The sequence below is a fragment of the Lynx rufus genome, unplaced genomic scaffold (assembly GCF_022079265.1).
Source record: "Lynx rufus isolate CCGP_SWC_20201006 ecotype Redwood Valley unplaced genomic scaffold, mLynRuf1.p SCAF_18, whole genome shotgun sequence".
NCBI lineage: Eukaryota > Metazoa > Chordata > Mammalia > Carnivora > Felidae > Lynx > Lynx rufus.
Genome location: NW_025814832.1, coordinates 14,055,002 through 14,077,268, shown reverse-complemented (window position 1 = coordinate 14,077,268; position 22,267 = coordinate 14,055,002). Strand labels below are relative to the sequence as shown.

Here is a 22,267-nt window from a genome sequence, read left to right as displayed (position 1 = left end):
TGAGGATGCCTGAGAATTTTTACAACACTTTCTCTTACGACGAAATCAAACTGATTTCCACGTAATTATCAGATTTGTGATACAACCCTCTTGCACTGCAAATTCCCAGCAAGGAACAAGGTAGGGCCTGGGGCCCGGGGTCATCTTACACTAGCTGGGGCACCCAGCAGATGGCGCTATCTTAGTAGCCGCCAGCTGGTTGTCCGGTCCCCAGGGCTCACCGCCTCCGCCGAAAGCTTCCCGGCCCTCTCTCACTCCCTTCTCTCTCCTCCTCCCCACGGAGCCCGAGCCCACGTGACCTCAAGGCGGCCAATGGGCGAGCAGAGAGGGCGAGCTGGTCCCTGTGGCCGCCATTAAAGCGAAGGGAAAACCCGTGAATTCGGATTAAAGGGGGAAAAACACCGCCCGCTGGGCCCACAAAATGGGGGAGACTACGGCGTCCGGGCGGTGAGGCCGCAGTAGAGCAGACGTTAGGCCGGCTTGGCCCAGGGACGACACGAAGACACAGCCAGAGAATGGTCTCAGCCCGCAGACGCCGCCACCACCTCCGCCGCTGAAGAGATTCTGGGCTTAAGGACATCGCCGCTGCCGGGCCGGGGGCCTGAGCTTCTCTCCCGGTTCTTGCCCTTCCTGCCCCTCTACGGGCGCCTCCCCGCCCGGGAGAAGTCTCCAGGGCTTGTGCTCCGCCCTCTCGGACTCGATTTTAATTATTTATTGTGTAATTTATTATTTTTCCTGGTGGAAGGGGCCCATATCTCCTCTGTCCCCCAGAGAGGAACGAGCGTCCGCGGGCTCCGCGGCGGCTGCAGTCCGGCCCGCGGGGCGAGCGCGGCGCGGCCCTCCCGCCGGCCCTGGGCCCCGGGCGGCTAGGTGCCGGCCGGGCGGCGGGGGCTGCTCGCGGCGGCGGGGGGGGTGGGTGGGGAGGGCGGGCGGCCCGGCGGCCTCCTCTTCCACCGCTCCCCCAACCACCACCCCCCCGCCCTCCCCGGTGTCTGTGTTTCTCTCTCTGGTCGGAGGCGGCGGTAATGGCGGATGGTGGGTTGTGGCGCCGGCGGCGGCTGCTGTGAGGGACGATGAGTTCCTCCTTCGTGCCGAACGGGGCCAGCCTGGAAGATTGTCACTGTAACCTCTTCTGCCTGGTAAGTGCCCGGGCCGCGGGCAGAGGCCCCGGCGAACGGGGCGGTGGGGGAGGGGGCGGCGAGGTGCGCCCTTGGGCCGTGGGGGAGGGGGTCCGGGTCTGATCCAGATGCCCGAGTCCCTAGGCTAGGCCCAGCCAGGGCCGGCGTGGCGGCCCAGCTCCGCACCAACCCCGGGAAACGCGTTCGCTCACCCACCATCCTGGGCTCTGGTGTAGGAGTGCTGGCTTTTTTTTTTTTTTTTTTTTCCTTCCTTGTTTCTGACTCTTTCTCACCATAGTCCTGCCTTCAACTTGTGCTCCTTATCTGGCTGGACACTCACATTTCCCTCTGTGTTTCTTAACTATTGCTTTTCACCTTATTGACCGTGTATCTTTCTTCACACTTTGCATATTGCCCATTCTCCCGGTGCCTTTATGCCTCACTCCGGTAGTTTGGTTTCCCCTAATAAACAGTACCCCGGAACTTAGATACTAAAAATCTCTTTTCGTTTTACGTTCTTCTAATGAGTCAAACTAGCAGATTAGTTTTTTCCTCCGATGAGTTCATATCTCTGTATAAAAACCAGTAGATACTGTTTCATGTGTTTTCTCTTTAAACTTTGAAAACAGTTTACCGTTTTGACAATTTCTAGCCATCTTGCTTTTATTACATTATGTTTGTGTGAGAGTGAAACGGACTAATGGACGTGTCATGATTTTGCACTAATTTTTTTTTTTTTTTTGTCTTTTGCTTGTATTTTTAGAATGCTTTGAGCAGGCTGCTCCTCGTTTTATTGAAAAGTCTAGGGAAGTTGGATGCAAGAATGACAATTGTATAGGTTGGCCCAGTTCTGGGAACATCCAACTGTTAAGACTTTGAAAAGTACCAACTGTTGCAAATATTTAGTCCTCAGTTGGGCAATAGCTTAGCTTCACCCATGATTTAAAGTTTCAGTGACTTTTTTTATATTTTCTGTGCTATGAGAAATATTAAGAGAGAATCTGATAGGTAAGTGAACTGAGTGGGCGGAGCACAACTAGTTGGCAAGTGTAAACTGCCAGTCATGTATCAGCAGTTTCATTTTTGGCACTTTAGGCTTTACACCTTTAAGCGCAGTAAAGAATTACTGAATTTCCTCTGTCGAATTTCTTTCACTGTGCCAAATAGGGATTTTTAGCGCCCTTCTCTCTTATAAAATGTTTTCTTGTACAATGTCCATTAATCAGCATCATCTTCAGATGTTAAGACATAACAGCAGGTTTTACATTTCTGGCTCCGTCTATTTTTGGTACTTTTAGTATCAGGTTCTTTGAAAATAGACTACTACAAATCTTGACAGTTCTTTGTGAGCACCTATTTCACTTTTCCTAAAAGGGATATGTGAAGAACTAATAAATTTTTTCAGTTATAGTTCACGTTTCTTTTCATTAGAGACATCACTTCTATAAACATGGAATGATGAGTCTTTAAAAATTAATTTTCTGTTACAAGTGTGACCAGTTGGAACAGAACTTAGGAAATGTTTACTAAGTATGCAGTATTAAAGTACATGTTTGTATTTAACATTATTACATTTCTTTTATTTCTCTTTGGGACACAGTATTTGTTGATATTCAGTGATATGTCAGTGTTAATTTTTTAACTGTTTCTGGTCCTTAAATTTTTGGTTCACTTATCAAACATTTTTTTTTTCAGTCAATCTGCTTTAATATCTTAAGTATATATTGAAAAATTATAATGTCTTAAAGAAGGGACTTTAAAAGTGAGTGCTTTTGACTTTGAGTGAATGTGCAATAATCACGCTTTCTTTTCTTTAGGCTGACTTGACGGGAATTAAATGGAAAAGATATGTATGGCAAGGCCCAACTTCTGCCCCTATTCTGTTTCCGGTGACAGAGGAAGACCCCATTTTGAGCAGTTTTAGTCGCTGCCTTAAGGCAGATGTACTCGGTGTTTGGCGGCGAGATCAGAGACCTGGAAGAAGAGAATTGTGGATATTTTGGTGGGGTGAAGACCCCAATTTTGCTGACCTTATTCACCATGACTTGTCAGGTGAAAGCAACTTATCATTTCTAAGTAATGATACAGCAACATTGTATACTTTTCCTAAAAATCATTTATATTACAAATTGAGATATTTTTGTGTGTGAAACACTGTTAGGTATGAAGCCAGATAAAAATTTAGCTTATTTCACTCTGGTTATTTTATTTTACTTAAATTATCCATACTGTGGTAGGCTTTAGCCTTGAATAACTGTTCTTTCACCACCCAGTTTCCTTGTGAACTTCTTACAGACAGGGCACAGGGAAGACATGTTACATTACCTAAGAAAAATGGAATGGGGGAGCATAAAGTTCCTAACAGTAATTTGTAGGCATATGTAACTAACTATTTGAGTCAATTTTGCCATTGCTGTCTACTGTATGAATATGCAGATAGTTTATAGGGGTATCTAGAAATGTTGTAACTTTCTCGTGTTTTTTCAGATACATATTTAGTTATTGTTATATTAACGAATGAAAGCATATGTTAATTGTGTTATTTTTGGAAAGTGATTCTTTTATTTTAGATACTGTTTCATCAAAGACTATCATTAAGATGAGACTAGTGCCAACTTATTTAGCTTATATAGAACATGGGGTCATAATCAAAAAAGTTACACAGAAATAATTTTATTATAAATGTATCAATAAGGTTACTTCTGTCTTATTTTTGTGACTTTTAGGACTAAATGTTACTTTAGAAAAAGAAACTCTAGCTCTCTTATAGTAATCACTGATGCTTTTGCTTACTTTGTAAGAATCAATGTTAACTGAATCTTTGATGATAGGAATGTAAATGATTAGTTATTTGCATGTAAGGTACCAACCACTTCAGCAAGATGTTTGGTAATGATTCTTGACAGGTAAATTTAGGATTTTTAGATAACTAAAAAAAAGCATTATTTGAAATTGAGTACTCTGAAATTTCTATTAGTGTCCATTTGACCTGTAAGACCTATTTTATTTTTGGATGTAATGTAATCCAGGTGGCTGTCTCAAATAAGCCCTTAGTAAGACTAACTTTTCTGTAGGAATATATGTGTTATATTTGTTTTGAAAGTCGCCTTTACCTTCTAATGAACAAACCTTTCAGTGCTAATCCTTATTTTGAGAGTGATTGCAGTTCTTTTATGATAAATGCTTTCCGGCTTTCCAGCTTTCCTAATAAGATCCCTGCTGGAGAGATTAGTTCTTAGTTCTAAGTATGCAGTGTAGTTCTAAATATGTAAAGTGATGTGTTTATATATATGTACATGCACAAATATATGATATATACATATATATGAGGATATGAAATTTCTTCCTGGCATCAGCAAGATGCTGCTGCTTTTTAATTGTCATGTCAAAAGGTAAGCTTGCCAGCTTCCTTTTTCTTCCATTGACTTTGGTATGCTGGAGTTATTTTAATCTTTATTTTAAGTGGTCATAAAAACCACCTTACAAAAATTTTGGGAACTATTTTAATGATATAGATAAAAACTAGTTGTTGATAAACTATAATGCTGACTTGGGGATTTCAGTGTTAATAAAATTGGCAGAGCATATGAACAGACCATTTCCCCCCAGATTCCATGTAATACATTTTGTGAAATCAAAGAATTTTAACAGGTGTGAGGTATTCAGTTTTACCATAGTAGGACTAATGTTTTAGAAGTAAAGCCTATTAAAGTTAAATGAAAATACTGTGTGGATTTTTTTTCTCCCCTAAGTTTCACGTTATGCTAAATGTTTTCTCCTAAAACTGGGCTACAGTTTAAAAAACTGCTTCTGTAGTTTAATTTTGCTTTTTTGCATAACTAAAAAAAATGGTAGTACCTGTATTTTAAAATATTGATCTTGAATGTAAATGAATATAATTTTGGCATATTAGGTTTTAATTGTTGTTAGATTTTGCTGAATGCCACTGAATGGGAATTAACTTTAAAAATTTTGTCAAAGTGAAAGCAATTGAAATAGTAAAGCAAAATATATTAGGAGTAGTATGTATAATCGTAATTACCGTTCCAAAGCCTGTTCTGTAGTGCGTATAGTCATTGGTATTTATGTAATGTTTTAGCTTTCTCCCCCACCCCCCTTGTCATTTACTTTAGAATGTTGTTACTTAAATCAGACATATCTTAAAGAATAATAAGGTCTTTTCAGATGGAGTATATTTGTCTAGCCCTTTTCTTTGCTCCAGGGACACCGTCTGCCTCCCTTTTGGGATAATTAGTCTGCCTCTGTCTGTCTAGCTAACCCCTTTTTCATTTCTTCCCATCTGTGGCACTCTATTCCCTTCTTTTAAGCTCCCCTGAGAAGAGAGCAGCTGGACAGTAGGGGTGGCATCAGCTGCAGGAGGCAATCCTGAGTTCCAAGTGGAGGTGTAGCACTGAGGAAAGGGGAACCGGAAGGACCCAGGTGGTAACTAAAAAGCTGGTTAATTTAGTTTGAGCTTGCTTTTTGCAGGCACAGGCAGTGCCCTTCTGTTTGGTTCAGCACCTATGACATCTTGTTACTGAAATGTTTGTGATTATGGTGATATTTCCCTTCTTGGTGGGGAAAGGAGAGAAAGCATTCTATTTTGCAAAGAGTAAAATTCTGTTTTTCTTATTAACTGAAATATTTAGTTATAAAAGTACAGAATTGCCTTTGCTTAACCCCTTTCTTCGTGTCATCCTTAGTGTATTTTTAAAAATAAACTCTTAATTTTAGAAGTTTTACATAAAATTTGCAAAGATAGTATAGAAAGTTCCTATATAATTCTCACCTAGCTTTTATTTTGAGTATCTTATGTATTGTTAACATTTTTCACAACTAATGAACTGATAGTGATACAGTGGTATTAACTAAAGTGTATACATTATTTGGGTTTCCTTTATTTTTACTTGAAATTCTTTTTCTACCCTCTGCCTCATTCAGGATACTGCATTTAGTTGTCCCATTTCCTTAGGCTGTTCTAGACTGATATTTTCTCAGACTTTTCTTGTTTTGATAATCTTGATAGTTCTGAAGAGTCTGATCAGGTTCTATAGTGCATTTTAAATTTTGTCTGTGTAGCCTATGTTTGGGTTCCTTTCTTTTCAAGTGTAGATGAGGTATAGAAATAGAATGTAAACTCACCTTATAGCTAATTGGTAGAAATCTGTCATGTTGCTAATTGGTAAAAATCTGTCACAGCAAACCAAATCTATTTTGATACTTCAAACTCTGTTATTTGTTTTGTAGCAGTAGTCAGTACTGTTTAGTAATTTGCAAAGACCTAATGATTTTTGGGTTAGGGTTTGTGCTAACTAGTATTGGCCTAACTAACATTCCAGGAAGACATTTGTTCAGAATATTCTTTGAATCCCAAAGCCAAAAACTTCTACTTACTACTATTTTTTTTTAATTTTGTTTTTAACTTTTTGCTCTTTCCTCTGAGAATGGGTAGTTGAATGAATATCAGTATGTGGTTTTTTTTTTAATGTTTATTTTTGACAGAGAGAGACAGAGAATGAGTGGGGGAAGGGCAGAGAGAGAGGGAGACACAGAATCAGAAGCAGGCTCCAGGCTGTCAGCACAGAGCCTGATGCGGGGCTCAAACTCACAGAGTGCGAGACCATGACCCGAGCTGAAGTCAGACCTTCAACCGATTGAGCCACCCAGGGGCCCCAATATCAGTATGTTTTGATAGAAGAAGGATTAGGGAACAAAATTCCTCTCTTGATTACAGCCTTAAATTTCTTTTTTTTTCTTTTTTTTTTTTTTTTTGCTTTAACATTTGTAGCAGACCTCATTTAGTGGTTGTGTGATAGAAATATAAAACTGGTGCTGGGAAAATTTTAGCTTAATTTCTCTGGTCACAAGTCCTATCTATAGTGGGCAGGACTGATTTGTTCTTTTAAGTGTGCTATTAGTTTGCATCAAAGCAAGATTGTTTTATTACCATTAGTGTGTCCTTGAAGGAGAAGAATTTTTTCTGGGTATTTTTGTTTTTTGCCTTCACTTTTTTGGAATTTTATTGCTGTCATTATTGGCTTTTAGTCTTTCCCTTAAATAAGAATAAAAACAAAACCTCTCCTGAAGGTTTACATCTTTTAAAAAAAAATTATAGTCAGCTAGAATGTGATGAGACTTTGAGAAAACTTGATACCTTGAGAACTAAAAAAACAAAGTCAGGGCTAAAAATACTTGTTATTTTTTCTGGCTCCTGTGGTGTATATATGGAATTTTAGCTACGTGTCCAAATACTTTTCATTATACAAGAATTTCATCATAATACTGTCAAACTAAATGGGCCATTCGTTAGTCTTAGAATTTTAGATTCTTTTATTGAAGGATATTAATTATAATGGAATTTAACCTTGAGTAGCAGCTTTAACAGGATTAACAAATAGATAAACAGCAGTGAAGTATAGGAATCTAGTGCAGCCAAACTAAAAACTTTTGTTCTCTAGCTACCCTGAAGGGAGTTAATTCATTTTTGTCTTCTTCCATAATTTACTTGTGACCCAGCTTTTTTATTCACTTGTCTTTTAGGACAATTTTGTTTGTCCTGTTTCTTCTGTGTACTGTGCATTTTGAGCAAGAAACTATATTTTTTTAAACCTTCATATCAAAGATAATCGTCAACATATATTAGGGTATTTAAACCAGAGCTTTTCAGGTTTTGCCATAGATCAATGATGCTGTCAGCTTAAGGCTCTCAGTAATATTTGTTGAGTGAATGACTGTGAATGGGCAATTATATTATTCAAGACAAACGCTGAATTAGACGTTTAAACATTTCTTTTTGGGGCGCCTGGTTGGCTCAGTTGGTTGAGCGTCCGACTTCGGCTCTGGTCATGATCTCGCGGTCTGTGAGTTCGAGCCCCGCGTCGGGCTCTGTGCTGACAGCTCAGAGCCTGGAGCCTGCTTTGGATTCTGTATCTACCTCTCTCTCTGCCCCTCCCTCGCTCATTCTCTGTCTCTCTCTCTCTCTCTCTCTCTCTCTCTCTCTCTCTGTCAAAAATAAACATTAAAAAAAATAATAAAAATAAACATTTCTCTTTACTCTTTCAGGATATTTTTTTTTCAGGTAGTATTTTCTGCCATCATTTTGACCCATTCATTATTCATTAGGGTATGTTGTGTTTTAATAGTTTGTCAAAATTATTTAGGAAAAGATTCCTTTTTTACTGGTCTATTGTTGAAATGTTTAAAGATGTCAGTTTTGAGAAAAATGTTGAATATTAGGTATTAGGTGTGTCAGCTCATTTGTTCTTTTCATTTTTTCCCCCACTCAGAATTATTATTTTTAAAGATTTTATTTTTAAGTAATGTCTATATCCAATGAGGGGCTTGAATTCACAACCCCCCAGATCAAGAGTCGTATGTCTACCGACTGAGCCAGCCAGGCGCCCCACCACTCAGAATTATTTTAATGACCTATCACATAGTTTATCATCATCGCTGTAGTCTTGTATCCTCAGGAAAAAAATATTTTATGGTTATCAAATTTAGCATGTGAACTTTTTTATTGTTTTTTTCAAATAGATACTTTGTAAAAACTTTTCAAGTAACGATGATGAAGAATTCTAATGCTAAGAGTTCTGATGGAAAAGTACTATAAACAAAATTGAACCTGTTTTCTCTGGGGATACAGATACAAGAGGAGAAAAAACATTTAAGTGCATTAAGCAGACTTTTTCCATTAGGCTATGGTTGATTAAATTCAAAAGAGCTAGGTAAAGATTTGCCATGTGTTCCCCTCTACCTCCCTTCTCTATTGTAGTACTTGTGTTGCAATTCAAGGACTTGTTTTAATTAGTGTAAGAGGTACATATCATTGTCTTGGGTGGGTTGGCTGTACCATTTCACTTTTCATATCTGAATACAACATGTAGAGAAGTATTTTTGCTATGGTTATTATAACATCAGGATATTAGAAGCTTTGCTCAGTAGTCTCTTATTTTTACGTGATTCCCCCCCCCAAAAAAAAAAACACCAAAAAAAATCTTTAGGCTTTTCACTGAGTGTTAGTTATTAGGACTTGTTTCCTCAGCAGTGAAAAATGAAATTATGTTACTTTAGTGTAATAGTTGCTTAGTTACTTGATGTATAGGTGAGGATGTACTTAAGATGTTTGTTGGCTTAGAAAACCCTAACAGGTGGTGGTTTTATGCCTAAATCCCATTTAGTGTTAATGAAAATTGTGGGAGTTTGAGGGTATGATGTAAAATGAGGATAAGTTCACTTGAGTTTCTCGAGATAAAAGCATTAAGTTCACCTGAGTTTCCCTAGATAAAACTTAAAGCAATGAGAGAGAAATGCTTGAAAATTAATGCTGATTAATTTCCTAAACTGTATTTAGTATTCTTAAATCATTTAAATTCAGGTGTAACTGGATTTTATGTTTAAAAAAAAATGTATGTAGGGGTGCCTGGGTGGCTCAGTCAGTTGAGTGTCCAACTCTTGATTTCAGCTGAGGTCATAATCCCAGTGTCCTGGGATTAAGCCCTGCATCAGGCTCTGCATTGAGTGTGGAGCCTGCTTAGGATGGTCTCTCTTTCCCGCTGTCCCTCTCTCCTGCTCTGTGTCTCAAGAAAAGAAGAAAAATGTATATAAATTATTGTATTATAGGCTTTTACTATTCCTAACACTTTTTTATTTACTCTTTTTGGGAAGAAGGCAAATTCATTCTCAAGTTTTAAGTGAATAATTTTCCAATATTTGAAGTTTATAGTAACTGTACAACTTTAATATGGTAATTCTGTGTCTTAGGTTTTTGTAGCTTTTGAACTTAGAACTAGTTAAAAAAGTTTTGGTAAAGATTTCTTGTATAGAACAGATGTTATAACCATTGTGCTTCTCAGAAGGTAAGGATTTTTGAGGTAAATGGCAATAAAAATACACTAAATAGATTACAAAGAAGTTAAGAACTGGAAGATATTCCTAGGATAACTTTCTTGGAATTAAAAACATGCATATTTTAAGTAATTATACATCATAATTTGAGGTAAAACTTTTAATGTGACTTTAATTTTGAAGTGATAGAATCTGATTAGCCTGAAAGCACATTAAGATTTTTTTCTCTCAGCGACTCACAAATATACTTGTGATCTAGACCCTTAAATAATTAAATTGAAGTCCATGTGTGCCACTTCTCTTTTCTCCTAGCTTACTGTTTTCTTTAATAAAGCGAAGCTCATGAAGTTTTGGCTTTAAATGGATACATATATATATAGAGAGAGATAGATAGATCTATATAGATCTATCTATATATGGTTGTCTATAATATAATAGAATGTGAAAGCCTTTTATTTTTAATATTAATGCTTAATATTAATGATTTAAAATTATTCCAGTTCTCAAGTATTGTCATTTTCTATAGGTTACCTCATTTTTTTTAAAGCTTACCTTTTTGGAAAAATAATTAATTGACTTGAAAGACTTGACTAATTTAAAACACTTTAAAAACACTTTAGGGGCGCCTGGGTGGCGCAGTCGGTTAAGCGTCCGACTTCAGCCAGGTCACGATCTCGCGGTCCGTGAGTTCGAGCCCCGCGTCGGGCTCTGGGCTGATGGCTCAGAGCCCGGAGCCTGTTTCCGATTCTGTGTCTCCCTCTCTCTCTGCCCCTCCCCCGTTCATGCTCTGTCTCTCTCTGTCCCAAAAATAAATTAAAAAAAAAGTTGAAAAAAAAAATTAAAAAAAAAAACACTTTAAAGAACATTAACTTTGTAGTGGCACAAATTTCTAGTGCAGTTAAAGTCCACTGTCATTATATGCTTTTTAGTTAATGTTCATTCTCCCATTTGTTGTGTAGGTTATGAATGTAAACCATGTGTCCCTCTAAACACATGCTTCTGCTTTTATTCAAAAGCATCATAGTTTATTATTTTTCTATGAGTGTAGTGTAGACATTTTTAGTGTTGAATAAGAAAGGTTTTATGTATTTTTTTACTTACATTGAAAGATTCATATGTATATTGTTTACAAAGACATAGGCTATGAAATGATACTAAATTATATTTGAAACAAAATAAGTTAAAAAGCTCAAGGACAGTTTGTAGCAGTATTCTTTTGATGCTTTGTTAAAGGTATGAAAGGGATAGAGTAATACATTTTTGTTAAACTACATCTGGACTTCTCTTGAAATAACTATGTTAATATTTTTTTGATAAGTTAACTTGGAGTGGTTAATAGGTGAGCTGGCAAAATTGCTGCTTACTGATGAATAGTGAGGGTAGTTACAACTATATCATAAGTGCTATTTAAAATTTTGGTTTTTATATTTTAAAATTTCTTCCCCCAGTAGAGGATCCTATACTGAATAGTAATCATGGGAATCGTTTGTTTGAAACGAGACCTAAGGTGGCTAATAATACGTTGCTTGTTAGGCTGTGTGCCAAAAGCTTCCTTTTTATTCATCACTTATTTTTATAGTTGAGTCGTGGATTAGAATGCTGATGGACATAAAATGTTTTGGGTTAATTATTAACTAGCTAATTTTTTTGGCAAGCTGAATGAATAGAGGAATTAGGACAAGGTAACTAACAAGTAAGCCAGCTTAGAAATTGGCACTTCAGGTATAGAGTGTCTTTAATAAATCCCAGCTTATACAAATGGTCTTTTCATGGATACAGAAATCAAATCAGTATGTTTGCATTACATCATTGCTTTTTTATGCAGTGGGAAAATAATTTTCAGGTACTTTAGTAGAATATATGGCACTTAGGTGTTTTATTCCATATGGAGTAACTTTGAAACCTGATATCTTAATGTGTAGAGATATATTGAAGTGATGGTAGCTCAATATTCTGAGGTGCAGTAGGTTTAATGTACTAAGTGGTAGGGGGTTTACGAATTGAGAGTTTAAATTGTAACACTTTTTGCTTGGCTCTGAGTAGATATAGTTTTTGTTTCTTTCATTTCTCTTGTAGAAGAGGAAGATGGAGTGTGGGAGAATGGACTTTCCTATGAATGTCGTACTCTGCTTTTTAAAGCAGTTCACAATCTGTTGGAACGGTGTTTAATGAACCGGAACTTTGTACGCATTGGCAAGTGGTTTGTAAAGCCTTATGAAAAAGATGAAAAACCTATAAATAAAAGGTAAGCTATCTTATTTAAACTCTTACTTAACATTTCTTAGGTTTGTTAATTTTTATAGCTTTACAGAAAATGTGGAGTAAAACAAGCTATCTTACAGACAGATGAATGAGGTTAATTTTGGCAAAGTACTGTAAGTATGTGATTTTCTCTAACCACTTCACCCTTTCTTTTACACATTTTAAGAATTTTCTTGAAGTGAGAATAGGTTGTGGTTTCAGTATAGTGGCCTAAATTTTTATTCGGGATGATAGAAAAAATGTAGGATGAAAGCAGAGGCTTAAGCAATGAACAGTGCTTATTTTAGTACTATACTAGTGCAAATATATTCACAGTACTCTGTTAAGTAATATTAATACTTGTAAAAGATAGTGATCTGTAGTTATGTTTTGGATTGAGTTAGCTCTTTTCGTTCCCAAACTTCTCATTTTGCTTTAAAGTAATTTAAATTTGTGCTTTTCTATATAAGACCTGTTTAGTCTTAGAGTATTTGTAATTTTCTTGAACTTTGAATTAAGCAAATTTATGACACTAATTTGTAGAGTAGGTAGAGGCACAGAAGACTTTTAAGATATCATCTTTTCCTGTGCAGTTAAAAGCTTTAGGTTGCTACAGTTTTCTGTGATTTAAATGGTTTGAGACACAGCCTGTTAGAAGATTTGGTCCCAAGCAGTTGTTAAATTAGTGAGGTTTCAAGAGAGATAAAACAGTGGTAAGATGGAATGTGAGAGAAGGGAAAAGGAAATATTTTAGTTTTCCCTGAAAGATGTGAGGATATGAAGTAAACATTTGGTTATGTTGTATCATTGCTGAGATGCCATCTTTTCTGTCTTATGTGCACATCTTTTTTTAATGTTCTTTTAAACTTCTCTTTTTAGTTTTATTAGAATGGATGAGTAGATAAACCTGGACAAATCAAGGCTCTTTTATTTTTTCCTCTTTGAAAATGAACATAAACCTTTATTATCAACAAGAAAATTAATTGTACAGGTTAGGAATGAATTCAGTTGCAAAAGACAGAAGACTTAACCACTTGCCTTATGTAGGAATTGATTTTTCTCAATTGCAAGGAATCTGGGGGTATATAGTTCAATACTAGTGCATTGGTTCAGTAATGTCTTCAAGGACTCAGGTTTCCTGGACTTTTCTTCCATGTCGTCTTTAGTCTTTGGCTTTCATCCACATGGTCCCAGTGGGTGTTGTTGCTTTGGATTTCACTCACAGTGAATTCAGGCAGGAAGAGGAAGGGAAGAATTTAGACGGGGTGACCCTTGAATCAGAAAATAGTTTCCTTCTTAGAGACTTTAGCTGACATATCACTGTCTATCCTGAGAGAAACAAATATTTTTATGTGGAAGCATTGCTACTCTGAACAAAATAAGGTTTCTGATTAGAAGAAGAAAGAGGGAATAGACATTAGGTAGGCAATTAGAAGAAGGGGAAATACAGGTTGGTAATTAGCAGTGTTCACCAAATACATAATACAGTTTTAAGAAGTCAAGCAGATTACTAAGATCTAAAATGATGAAAAGCTGTGATCCTGAGCCCCAACTCCTAGATGTGCTCCTTATACGCATTCCCTTTTAATCCTTTTAACTTTCTTGTAATTTACCTATTATACATTTTAAAGCAAGTAACATGCTTACTCTTGAGTTTTCAGTTATTCAGGATTAATCTATTGACTTTGTATTGATGGTTTAGTTACTTTATACTCTTCCTCCATCCCAACCACTTGGACATTGATATACTTGTATGCGTTCTTTTCCCTTTGTTTCTTTCTTATCTTGCCAATAAGATTATAAGAGTTCATAAAAAATATTTACTATGATTATATAAATACTATTTATAGCCAAGCCATATAGTATATTAGGATTATATTCCATTTCTTCTGTATCTTTTTGTTTTCCTCTGTGTTCATGATTATTTCTTTTTTCACTTAATTATCTATGTCAGGGATTGGTAAACTACTACTCCACAGGGTAAATATAGCCTGCCACCTGTTTTTGTAAGTAAAATTTGATTTTAACATAGCCATGTTCACTCATTTATGGATTATTTTATGCCTGCCTGCACACTACAGCACAGCCGAATAGAGATAGATGACCCACAAAGCCTAAAATATTTAGCCTAAAATATTTATCCTGTAGCTCTTTTCAGTTATAGTTTTCTGACCTTTGATCTATGTACTGATTGGTGATTCACTCCCAGACTATTTACCAGAAGCACAAATCTTCCCTCCCTTCAAGTAGTTTGTGTAATCTATTAGTTTCTTTTTTCTTTCTCTCTCTTTTTAATTTATTTTTGAGAGAATAGAGAGTGTGTGAGAGTGCACTCAGGAGAGACAGAAAAAGGAAGAGAGGATCCCAAGCACCATCAGTGCAGAGCCTGGCACAGGGCTTAAACTCCCAGACTTTGAGATCATGACCTGAAGCCAAAACCAAAAATCAGGACACTTAAACAACTCGTGCCACTCAGGTGGCCCTCTGTGTGTTTTTGTTTGTTTGTTTTGTTTTTTAAGATTTATTTTTAGAGAGCATGAGCCAGGGAGAAGGGCAAAGGGGCGGGGGGAGGAAGAGAGAAAGAAAGAGAGAGAGACAGAGAGAGAGAGAGAGAGAGACAGAATTTTAAGCAGATTCCACACAGTGCGGAGCCTGACACAGGGCTCAGTCCATGACCCCGGGATCATGACCTGAGCCAAAATCCAAGAGTTGGACACTCAACCAACTGAGCCACCCAGGCTCCCCTCTCTTGTCACTTAATATCTTTATTTGTGGGGCACCTGGATGGCTCAGTTGGTTAAGCATCCAACTCTAGATTTCAGCTAAGGCTATGATCTCACAGTTCATGGGTTTGGGCCCCTCTGTCAGCACAGAGCCTGCTAGGGATTCTCTCTCTCCCTCTCTTTCTTTTTTTTTTTTTTTAACGTTTATTTATTTTTGAGACAGAGAGAGACAGAACATGAACAGGGGAGAGTCAGAGAGAGAGGGAGACACAGAATCTGAAACAGGCCCCGGGCTCTGAGCTGTCAGCACAGAGCCCGACGCGGGGCTCGAACTCACTGTGAGATCATGACCCGAGCTGAAGTCAGACACTCAACTGACTGAGCCACCCAGGCGCCACTCTCCCTCTCTTTCTGCCCCCTCCCCCATGTGCCTTCACGTTCTTTCTTTCTCTCTCTCTTTCTCTCTCCTAGGATAAATATTTTAAAAAAATATATGTTTGAGCCCTTCATTTTTCAGTTCTAATTTGGACTGGTTGTTCTATAGGCTCGTTTCACAGCATTCATCATGGGAATTCCCTTTCCCTTATTTCCTAGATCTCATGTTTGCTTTTTTTGTCTTAACTATTTTGGTAGTGCCTATCCACCAGTAGTTTCCTAAGAAGCGAGTACATGAGAAGTAATATTTTGGGATCCTGAATATCTAAATTACCTCCTTTTCTACTCTTGAGACTTCTGGGCACTAAAATACTGATTGGAAATTCTGTTTGTATGTGAGTAGCTATGAAATTGCAGGCTTTAGTAGGGTGACTTGTCGGGGACCTGTTCATTTTATTGGGTGCCTGCTGCCTGTCTATCTGTATGTGTCCCTCCCCACCCCCATTCCTTTAAGCTAATTGCTTTCCCGGAGGAGTCCTTTAGTATCCTAACTAGAGAGTATAAGCTTGGCTGCCGATGTTTAGGGAGTCTACTGGGGAAAGGGGGCTGTAGTTGTACATTTATATTGGGGAAATACTATACTTGTATGGTATTTAGATTTTCACTTAATTTCTCTTTTAAATACATCATTTCAGCTGTATCTAGTATCTTTAAGTGCAGAGTCCCTCTGTTTCATCCAATTCAGAGTGAACTTGTAAGTTTTCCACTGATCTGGAAAGATGTAAAGATCCTGTCTACAGGATGGAAAAGTAGGTCTAGGAGTCTGACTTATCATTTGAACTTTCGTTCTTTCTCTTTTTAGTTACACCATGCATCCACCTTCAAAGATCTACCAGTGTCTTCAACTTTTGTACCTCTCTGGGATTCGGGATTCTGTGGGTTTAATTCATTTTTTACCTTGGTATCTTCCCGTTAGTCCTTATTTACTAAGTTAGTTACTATTTTTGCTTTTGCTTGCTAGCTCCCCAAATTTTGTGATCATGTTTGTCTGTTGCCTTTACTTCCACCATTCTCTTTGTGCTTCTCCTGCCTTTTACTATCTATTTTTGCTTCACAAAGAAGTAGAAATAAATGAATGTGTTCAATGAGCCATGTTAGATACTGGAAGTATCTTTATTTCTCTTCATGCAAGAATTTCTCTTAGTGGGCTATTATTAATAGAAGATACAACTTTTCATATTGGAGATTTCCATAAATCTAGTAGATTCTACTTGTTATTTAATTCTGTAATTGAGCACTAGTGTTTTTCTGTGGGCTGACCCATTTATTTATTTATTTTTAAGTTTATTTATTTTTGAGAGAGAGCATGAGTGGCGGAGGGGCGGCGTGGGGGACCAGAGGATCCAAAGTGGGCTCTGTGCTGACAGCAGTGAGCATGACGCAGGGCTTGACCCCATGAACCATGAGATCATGACCTGAGCTGAAGTGTGACACTCAACTGACTGAGCCACCCAGGTGCCCCAGGAGGCTGACCCATTTAGAAGGGGGACTAAATTCAAATTGTGTTTTATTAGTGGGGTGGTATCAGAAATAGTATATGCTCTTTTGAATTACTCTTGAAGGATAGTTGTGGTACAAAACTGATTTTATCCAGGAAGAATAAATGCTGTTTCTCAAATCTTTTTTCATAGGAGCTTACCTGCCATCTCCCCTCCCTTTAGAAAAGCAAGTAGAGGGGTACCTAGGTGTCTCAGTTGGTTGAATATCTGACTTTGGCTCAGGTCATGATCTCACGCTTCATGAGTTCAAGCCCCGTGTCAGACTCCATGCTGCCAGCTTGGAGCCTGTTGCCTGCTTTGTATTCTGTGTCTCCCTTTCTCTCTCTGCCCCTCCCCCACTTGTGCACATGTGCGCTCTCTGTCCCTCCCAAAAATAAATAAACATTTAAAAAAAAAAAAAGGAAAGGAAAAAGCAAGTAGAAAAACCCAGCATATAAGTCTGTCAGTTGCTTTAAATTATGGTTTGGGACTACTAACTTTTCCAGTGAATTCAATGGAATGATAATTGGGAAGGTAGATAAAGATTAGATTATAAATTATTGCACTTCTAGCCCATTATGAAGCTAACCCATTAAGCATAATATATACTATTTTTGTTCACTAATCAGTTCACTTTTTGTTAAACTTGTATACACTTTCTTAAAAAGAATTAACACAGTTGTCAAGGAAGGAAATTGTTACTGTGAAACTGGTTTGATTTGAACAAAGGAGAAAATACTATTACTGACCTCTTCTTCATTCTTCTTCCTTTTATGCCCCTTAAATATAGATTCTCATCTTCTAATAATCTGGACTTCAGTATAGCTAATTGTCTGATTAACTGTAACAGTCTTCAGGGACTCAGGAAATGGAATTAAATCTAGTGGTATAGCTAGGTTAGCTGTAAAGAACCCCTCAACTATATGGGTAATTAACCACAGAAATGTAAGAAGCTATAAGGATAATTAACACAGAAAAATTGAAGAAAATTACTTTTAAATCTGCCATCTTCAGGTATTGTTAAAAGAATGATCAGTGTTTTGTCTTAACAGTTTAGGTATTTTCCTACAGTGTAGGGGGCTCTATCAGATGACAGTCGCTGTGTTTGCTAGTAAAAGCACAGGTAAATGGATGTAGTAAGTACCAATGACTTACTAGCATTACAGGTGCCCCTAGTAAGAGTTTTAAATGCTTGTAGGAATGTACACAGAGTAGAAAGTTATTAGTAAGGATTTTTTTTTTTTAGGACTGCTAGTCCAGGAGCACCTGAGTGGCTTAGTTGGTTGTGTCTGACTCTTCATTTCCGCTCAGGTCATGATCTCACGGTTCATGAGTTCAAGCCCTATAAGTTTGAGCCCTGCCTTGGGATTCATGCTGAGTGTGTGGAGCCTGCTTGGGATTCTCTGTCTGCTCTTCCTCCACTTGCACATGCGCTCTCTCTCGCGCTCTCTCTCTCTCTCTCTCTCCCTCTCAAAATAAACTTAACAAAAAGACTGCTAGTCCAGTATCTTACAGTATGTATTTACATAGGAGTCTGCTAAATGGCAGTTGAGATCGTATAGGAGAGAAGTTAATAGGGAACACTGAATATATACCTTAATTTTACTATGTTCCCTCAACTATGTTCCCTCAAATGTAGCCGTATAATTAATTTCTATGCAAAAATATATTTGGTAAATCTGCTTTGAGATTTTTACTGTGTAAGATACCTTTAACTTCAATTTTATTTATTTATTTATTTTTTTTTTTTAATTTTTTTTTCAACGTTTATTTATTTTTGGGACAGAGAGAGACAGAGCATGAATGGGGGAGGGGCAGAGAGAGAGGGAGACACAGAATCGGAAACAGGCCCCAGGCTCTGAGCCATCAGCCCAGAGCCTGACGCGGGGCTCGAACTCACGGACCGCGAGATCGTGACCTGGCTGAAGTCGGACGCTCAACCGACTGTGCCACCCAGGCGCCGCCCTTTAACTTCAATTTTAAAGGCAGTGTAGGAAATATGTATATACACATATATAAGATATATGTATGTGTATAGTTACATGTGTATATATAAGTAAAATAAATCTTTTCTGGATAGAACATAAAGGAGATGGGATCAAATGTCTGTTCTGTATGTTCTAAGCCGTTACGGTTAAGTATTAGCAAAGAGAGCCTGGTTCACAGAGATTTTCGTCTTATGGCGTGAAGCAGGCAAAGTTCACAGGATGGAGAGGAGTACATCCCTGAGTATTTGTGCAGAGTTAATTGTAACTAGAATATTAGGGCAAAATAAGGAAATATAATCCCTATTTTTTTTCTTTTAAAGAAATTTTAGAACCGTGCTATTCAAGATAGTAGCCACTAGCCACTGGTGGCTATTTAAATTTCAGTTAATTGAAATAAAGTTGGAATTCAGTTTCTCAATTTCACTAACCATATTTCAAGTGCTCCTGTGACTAGTGGCTATTGTATTGGGTGATGTAGATAATAGAGTATTTCCATCATAACAGAAAGTTCTTTTGGATGGTGTTGTTTATACCAGAGCCTTTACAGTTATAATTAAAATAATACTTCAGGAGCTTTCCTGAATTAGTTGGTCAAGCTTTTGTTATTAAGGCGATACATGAAGGAATATACTTTAAATTTCACCCATAAAACTGTTTATCTTTACTACACCTGTGGTTTCTACACAGTGACTTTAATATTTTAATAAATATAAACACAAGATTTAAATTTCATTTGGAGATACATTAGCAGCCATTTTATATAGCTTTAGGATGTCCTTTGGTTGGGTTCCTCAATACCTCTGAAAACTTGAACTTCTAGATAAGATAAGAGCTATCACTATTATTTTTTCTAAGGATTTCTTTTCTTTTTTCCTGCATTCTAAGGTAATAGTGTCCAATGGAAATTTTGTGAGTTACAAATGTAATTTTAAATCTTCTAGTAGATACATTGAAAAAGGTAAAAACAAAAAACCAGGTGAAATCAATTTTAATATATTTAACTCAGTAGATCCAGAATATCATTTTAGCATGTAATTAATTATGCAAAGAATATTGAGATATTTTACTTTTCTTAAATAAGTTTTTGAAGTTTAATGTCTATTCAGTAATTAGAGTACATCTCAGTTTGGACTGGGCACATTTTAAGTGCTCAGTAGTCACGTGTATATATTAGCTGTTGCATTAGCAATATAGTTCCAGGACTTTAAGTCCAGCTGAGCTTGGTATAGTGTTTATTGGTAAAAGATATTTTTTATCTGGTTTTCTGAACCCTCTTGGAATTGTATGTTAAATTTTGAGACTCTCAAAGATAGGGGAAACCTTCACCTATCTCAAAGTACCTACTATTTGCCCAGTTGGACATAGTTGCTGTCTTTTTTTTTTTCCCCCTTTCTGCAGCCTGTGTTGGTCTGTCATTAATGTCTCTTCAAGATTATTATGTGTCCTATTTTCTGAAATCTTAAGTGATGATATAATAGTACTTATGACCCATGAAATTTCTCTAATGCTTCAGTCATTAGGATTTACATGGTCAGTTTTCTACATTCTCATGCTTTCCAGAAGCATTTATGAGAAAAATTAAGTGCTAAGAAAGACTTCTTCCTTTTTTCCTCTCATTTGAGCTTTTCTTACTATCATTTCTTACATGGTTTTTACCATAGACTCCTATAATCTGTCCTTTTGAACTATTGGCTTTAGATATGAATGATAATAGGGAAGGTTTTTTTGTTTGTTTGTTTTTTCTCTCTGAAGGGGAGGAGAGTAGTGAGAAACCTTTGCTCTAGCAGAACTGTCCAGGCTGTGTTCAGAATAAGGACTTCATGTGTATTAACTCAATTCTTAAAACAACTCTGTTATTACTTCAGTTTTACAATTGCTAAACCTGAAGCACAGAGAGGTTAAGTCCCTTATCCAGGGTCATACATCTTGCTAGTATTGGAGCTAGATTATAGGGCATGAAAGATAGGACAGATTGTGGACCCTGTAGACCACTGTTTCTTCTGTATCTACATCTTTTTAAAGTGATAGGAAGTAGTAAAAGAATACTTACAAATTTCTTTTCTCTCTCTCTCTTTTAAGTTTATTTATTTATTTATTTTGAGAGACAGACTGTGAACAGGGGTGGGGCAGAGAGAGGGAGAGAAGGAGAATACCAAGCAGGCTCCTCACTGTCAGCACAGAGCCGGATGCAGGGCTTGAACTGACACACTGTGAGATCATGTCCTGAGCTGAAATTAAGAGTTGGACACTTAGGCAACTGAACCATCCAGGCGCCCCCTGACAAATTTTTTATATTGGAGAAATATAATTTTTTATATTGGAGAAATATAAGCGTATAAAGAGTACTTGCAGAGCATCTGAAGATGTAAACCAGAATATCATTGCTTTCTAAGTATTCCTTACACTGTAGTGTAAGTAATGTGTTTAATAAGTGAGCAGAAGTATATTCAAAATTCACAGATGAAATGTTATCTTTTAGATTTTAATAAAGCTCTCTTGTTCATGGAGATATGTTCAGAATACCTAATGTTGAAGTTATAAATTTAAGAAATTAAAAATGGTACCATGAGAGCTACAGAAATATAGATTAATGCCGTAGCCAAACTTGATGTGGAATAACCTTGAAAGATTAAAACAGTAGTGATGTGTCCATGTTTTAACCTGGGAGTATGGCCTGGGCTTTGAAATTTTTAAAAGCTATCCAGGTTGATTGTAATAAAAGACAGGTTTGGAAATTATTGGATTAATGGAATAAAAATCTAGGAATTGGGGGAACTGGTTTGTTTTTTTATTGTGGTAAACTAGACACAACAAATTCACCATTTTAACCATTTTTCAGTGTACAGTTCAGTGGCATCAAGTATATTCGTGTTGTTGTGCAACCATCACCACTATCTACAGAACCTTTTCATCATCCCAAATTGAAAATCTGCCCTTTAATAACTCCTCCTTATATAGTCCCCTCCTCCTAGCCGCTGGTAACCACTGTTCTACTTTGTGTCGCTATAAATTTGGCTGTTTTAGTTACGTTATATAAGTGGAATTATATAGTATTTGTCCTTTTGTGTCTGGCTTATTTCACTTAGCTTAATGTCCTCAGGTTCTGATCCTTGTAGTATGCACCACAATTTCATTTCTTTTTAAGGCTGAATATTCCATTGTATTTTTATTCCACGTGTTGTTTATCCATTCATCTGATAGTGGATGATTGGTTTTTTCCACTTTTTATGTGTTGTGAATAATGCTGCTATGAATATTGGTGTGCGAATATCTGTTCAAGTCCCTGCTTTTAGTTCTTTTGGGAATATACCTAGAAGTGGAATTGTTGGATCATATAGTAATTCTGTGTTTGATTTTTTTTTTTCTTTTTAAAGGAACTGCCATACTTTTTCATAGCAGCTACACCATTTTACATTTCCACTAGGAGGATTCCAGTT

At 37.2% G+C, this 22,267-nt stretch overlaps 1 protein-coding gene across 1 annotated transcript in view; it reads left to right on the top strand.

Annotated features, from left to right (window-relative positions):
• The first annotated feature begins 936 nt into the window (after positions 1-936).
• MED13 (mediator complex subunit 13) overlaps positions 937-22,267 on the top strand; it is a 109,873-nt gene continuing 88,542 nt past the window's right edge. Inside the window, exons 1-3 of the mRNA XM_047080928.1 lie at positions 937-1,139; positions 2,936-3,170; positions 12,042-12,210. Of these exons, the coding sequence (XP_046936884.1) occupies positions 1,074-1,139; positions 2,936-3,170; positions 12,042-12,210 (470 nt within the window). The 5' untranslated portion in view covers positions 937-1,073. The remainder of the gene's footprint in view (positions 1,140-2,935; positions 3,171-12,041; positions 12,211-22,267) is intronic.